The sequence below is a fragment of the Glandiceps talaboti genome, chromosome 16 (assembly GCF_964340395.1).
Source record: "Glandiceps talaboti chromosome 16, keGlaTala1.1, whole genome shotgun sequence".
In the NCBI taxonomy this organism is placed as follows: domain Eukaryota; kingdom Metazoa; phylum Hemichordata; class Enteropneusta; family Spengelidae; genus Glandiceps; species Glandiceps talaboti.
In genome coordinates, this window is record NC_135564.1 from 8,290,361 (window position 1) to 8,295,285 (window position 4,925).

General features: G+C 38.2%; 1 protein-coding gene across 1 annotated transcript in view; it reads right to left on the reverse strand.

Moving 5' to 3' along the window:
* Positions 1–4,925, reverse strand: part of LOC144447078 (bactericidal permeability-increasing protein-like) — a 12,464-nt gene extending 7,539 nt beyond the window's left edge. Inside the window, exons 1-7 of the mRNA XM_078136982.1 lie at positions 4,657–4,925; positions 3,633–3,744; positions 2,110–2,241; positions 1,312–1,385; positions 1,036–1,126; positions 775–838; positions 245–308 (exon numbers count right to left, since the gene is read on the reverse strand). Of these exons, the coding sequence (XP_077993108.1) occupies positions 245–308; positions 775–838; positions 1,036–1,126; positions 1,312–1,385; positions 2,110–2,241; positions 3,633–3,744; positions 4,657–4,789 (670 nt within the window). The 5' untranslated portion in view covers positions 4,790–4,925. The remainder of the gene's footprint in view (positions 1–244; positions 309–774; positions 839–1,035; positions 1,127–1,311; positions 1,386–2,109; positions 2,242–3,632; positions 3,745–4,656) is intronic.

Genomic DNA, 4,925 nt, shown 5'->3' on the forward strand with positions numbered 1-4,925 from the left:
ATAATGGGAATATAAAGATGGCGTCAGATAGGCAGAGCATTAATATCTGAAATTTAGATTGATTTTTGGAAAAAATGAAGCTACTTATTCTTTAAGGCAATACGAACATCTTGCTCTGGACCATCGAAAATTACTGAATGATGTGCAGATGAATATGGCCTACATTCCTTCAAATATCAAATATTATAAATATGAAATCATAATACAAACGAACTACTGGAAAATATAATATTTATATATGTACTTTTCAAGTCTGCCAGTGCCTGCGCTGCCCGTGTCTTGATTTCGTCAGATATCATGCCACAGATCTATAGCAATAAAAACAGTTAAGATTAGGTAGACGGCAGAGGATTTTCATGGGTCCCATGAATTTTCTCCAAGAGCAATACAGCACTCTGAAAAGTAATTCTCTAACCCCCCCATGAAATAACGAAGACCACTCCCTAAGTGCACACACACACACACACACACACACACACACACACACACACACACACACACACACTGTCAGCAGAATCGAATGAGATTTGCGTAAAAAAATATCTGATAAATTATAAAAATGTGTATCTCTGGGCAATAGCTGGTATCAGGATTGACATAGTTGCGAACTAAAGGCAACTGTCGATTTTCCCTCCTCAGTAAACTATACACTACATTGAGGGAAACTGTAACAGAGTACTTCGGTAACAAATTTGTCACGGCGATATGGGTTTCCAATTTGGTATCTAATACTGACGTACAGAAAACTGAAATGGAAACTAAGTTTTGTCTTACCTTGTCGTTCAGGCTATGCTTCATAGAACTTTCAATTGATCCAGAGAACAAATTGTACAACCAGCTGTATAGACAGAGCAGTAGTATTTTTATATTAAGTTAAACAGCGATTACTTGTCATCAGTTTTATTTCAAAACTAAGATTATTACGATTTCCAATAGTAATAAATTCCATAAAACTTGGTGGTGAATGTTCTCTCAATAGGGAAACACTTCATACGTGAGAAATAGAAAACGGTGCGAATAGGTGAATGTACGTACCTTGCACCACCATGAAATTCCACGCCGATTGAACTGACACCCCCCGTACAACCTGCAGGAGCTATAGTTGGACGACCAGACTTGTCCTTTTCTGCAAGAAACAAAAATCAACGTTTCTTATTTAAAATGAACAATTACTTAATTCTCTACCTGGATTATAAAAACAGTCTTTATTTGGTAACTGTTTTTTTTTTCATGTTGCACTTCACTTTTCTTAGCAATCTTTTGTGGAGTTTTGAAAGTAAATAATACAACACTTTGTGTAAATAGACTTACCCAATTTAACAGCTAAATTTAGATTTAAACCATGAGCTGTAGCGTCGAATGATCCATGATCACTTATCTTAATACTGTGATATATAAAGAAGACAACAATAACATTACAAATGAGAAATTTCGAGAGAAAAAAATAACAACAGAGAATCAACTGATTCACTAACCACTACACCATTTGATTGGGCAATGTTTACTTATTAACAAAGAAATCACGTACATGTACCTGGATATGTACATTGTATTGATCGATGTAGAAACTACCATAACACAATCTCTCGACCCGGTCATTCATTACCAACCTCAGCACTCATACACTCTTTCACTGACTGACTGACTGACTGACTGACTGACTGACTGACTGACTGACTGACTGACACACACTGATGCACTCACACTCACTCACTCCCTTCCTCCCTCCCTCCCTCCCTCCCTCCCTCACTCACTCACTCACTCACTCACTCACTCACTCACTCACTCACTCACTCACTCACTCACTCACTCACTCACTCACTCACTCACTCACTCACTCACTCACTCACTCACTCACTCACTCACTCCCTCCCTCCCTCCCTCCCTCCCTCCCTCACTCACTCACTCACTCACTCACTCACTCACTCACTCACTCACTCACTCACTCACTCACTCACTCACTCACTCACTCACTCACTCACTCACAAATTCAGCAGTATCTGTACATCTATTAATATGTAACGTACAGTTTTTTATTGCCAGGGGATTCATTAAACCAAAGTATGTCTTTCTTAAAAGCTTGTGCTGTAATGAATAAATAGAGCTTACAATCCCTTCTTGTACTTGTATCTCCAGTCTCCATGAATCGACACACTGCCCCCACTGGCAGTAAACTGTAGACCTATACCTGGCTTGGTCGTGAAGGTCGTAGTTGGTATCGAAAAGCCCGTAATGTGCATGCTAGTGACGTAGAAGGAAAAGACGAGAAAAATTAGACAAGGTGAAATGTAAACCTATGTGGTGAAAGCGAAAGCTGTTTGACTGACTGACTGTCTGTCTGTCTGTCTGTCTGTCTGTCTGTCTGTCTGTCTGTCTGTCTGTCTGCCCGTCGACCGTCCGCCTATCTGTTCAGCATCGAAACATTTGAAAATACTTTCATTACATCACAGCGACGCCATTATCCGTTAATACCAGGAAATAAGAGAGAAAGCGAAAGTTTCGCAATAACGTCATCTTGAGGTGACGAGCGATGGAAGTACATAACACTGAGTATTGATAATGACTTTGTTGTTTACGAAGAATGTTGTATCGACTTATCAAATCAAAACACTCAATTGCGTACACTGTATACGTTGTATTTACTAAGCAAATGAAATTGCCATATATACACGTTTTACTCGCTTTTGCTCACATCAATATTACATTTTCACGTGTGACTCATTTTGAATTCACATTAAATTTTTCGATGCAATGGACCCCCAGATAATTCGATTATGGGTTATATATGCCACACATGATATGATGATTACAATGACTACAACGATTATAAAATTCGGATATTTCACAGCCTGTGTGGTTGTACCGGACACCACTTTCAATAGACCAGTCGTATTGCACAACAGAGTAGATGTTAGCGCAGTGACAATCAGATTAAAATCCGATGTAGATGTTGGCTAATCGTTAATTGTTATTTTACCTTCGTTGTTTTGCCTGAATTGACCTTCATGGTATACGTACATGTTTACGTTTTTTATCCTGATCGCGTAGAGGAGGCGATCAGGATAAAAACGTAAACATGTACCAAGAAGGTCAATTCAGGCAAAACAACGAAGGTAAAATAGCAATTAACGATTAGCCGACATCTACATCGGATTTTAATCAGATTGGCACAGTGCGGGACTTATGGCGATTTGGTGAGGGTTTTAATAAACCAGTGTTAAGTGTATCCATCAGTTTACTTTGGCACGCCGAATCTGAACGGTCTGGCTACATATATCAAACATTACATTGCGTTGTTCTTAATTGTCGGAATTAAACTTATGACTTGGCCATAGACTTTGCCCGATTACTGTGTCAAACAGCAATATCAAATCAGATAGGTATTTTCGGAATTACCTGTCAAAATGCCATATTACATTTAGCCATATAGTTATGTCGTATCGATTCATTCGCGAAATTACGTCGTATGCATACAACTGTATTAGACCGTCTTGGTTAAAATATACATGCAAAGGTTGTTGTGATGTCGGTATGTAATATCTGTATCAGGTGTTTTACCAGTACAGAGGCTTTATTTCAAAATACAACAAAAGCAGACGTTTCAAATGTTGTTGACATAATTATGTGCATACCTGGAGACGGTGTAGTCGACATTTCCAATTGCTATATGAGATGTACCGCTGATATCAGGTATGGTTTGCCCTTTGATGTCTTGTGTTAGAAGCTCCACACCGACATCGTTTACTGAACACGGGAATATAACAATATAACCATTGTATTTAGAAGACAAAAAAACATAACACATAAACAAACACAAAAACAAACAAACAAACAAACAAAACCACTAAAAGGTACGCAACACTAGACAGAGATAGACACACACACAAACAAACACAAACAAATGTTACATTTTTGTACGTTTGCAGTAGTGTTTCTAAAATATAGTACATGAAAACAAATTTGTAAACACTACCAAGGCGAGTTGTTACTGACATATATATATAAAGTTCGCTGTAAAGCGCATGACTGTTTTCCGGGACGTTTCACTACATAGTAGTAATACTAAAATGTATGTAACGAAAAAGGTCGGGGCTATACAATTACCTTACAGGTATCCGAAAAAGTTCTGCGATTGGCAATGAAATTTCCAGGCAAATTATAAAAATTATAAAATGTATTTCACACAGATATCAAATGAATAGCAATAGGGCATGATAATACCTAAGTTAGAGTTAAATCTGTGAGCTTGCAAAGTTCCTGGTAGAAAGGTGAACTGTGAACCCTGGAAATTTGCATAACAACACACGAAATACCATACTGAATACTAATGCTGCAATGTGAGCTCTTTGGTTACGGAAATTTCTCAATATGTCCTTCTGAAGTCACACTTCCTCATTTTACAACTAAAAGATTGGCGAACCATTAGCTTTCAGAACAATGTTTGACCACTTATGATTTATTTCATCATCATAAAAGACCGTTCGAAATATTACAGTTGTCAACTCCTCCAATACAGGTCAAACAAAGCGAGGACATGCATTCAAACAGCGTACATAAATCTACACTGTTTACGTATGAAAAGTAAGCCTGCCTGTTGACTGTATAACCTTGCACATAGAAAGAGGGTAGAACAACACAAAATATTCAAAAACTTACAGAATTTTAAACCCGATTGCGTAATCCTCGCTTTAAAGCCTGGATTTTTGTTGGTCCACACAGCTTCAACAATCGAGATAATAGTCAGAATTGTGACCAGGGCAACCAGGAACAAGTTAATTGGACGGGCCATGTTTCGTTACCTTCCCTGTCTCACTCCACGTTCTCTAATGACGTTAGCTTACTAACAGCTCTAGACTTATATAAACGAGGAAGTGTCTTGACATGACAACACGTCACTGGGTCAGACACACGTACGATTATGTGTT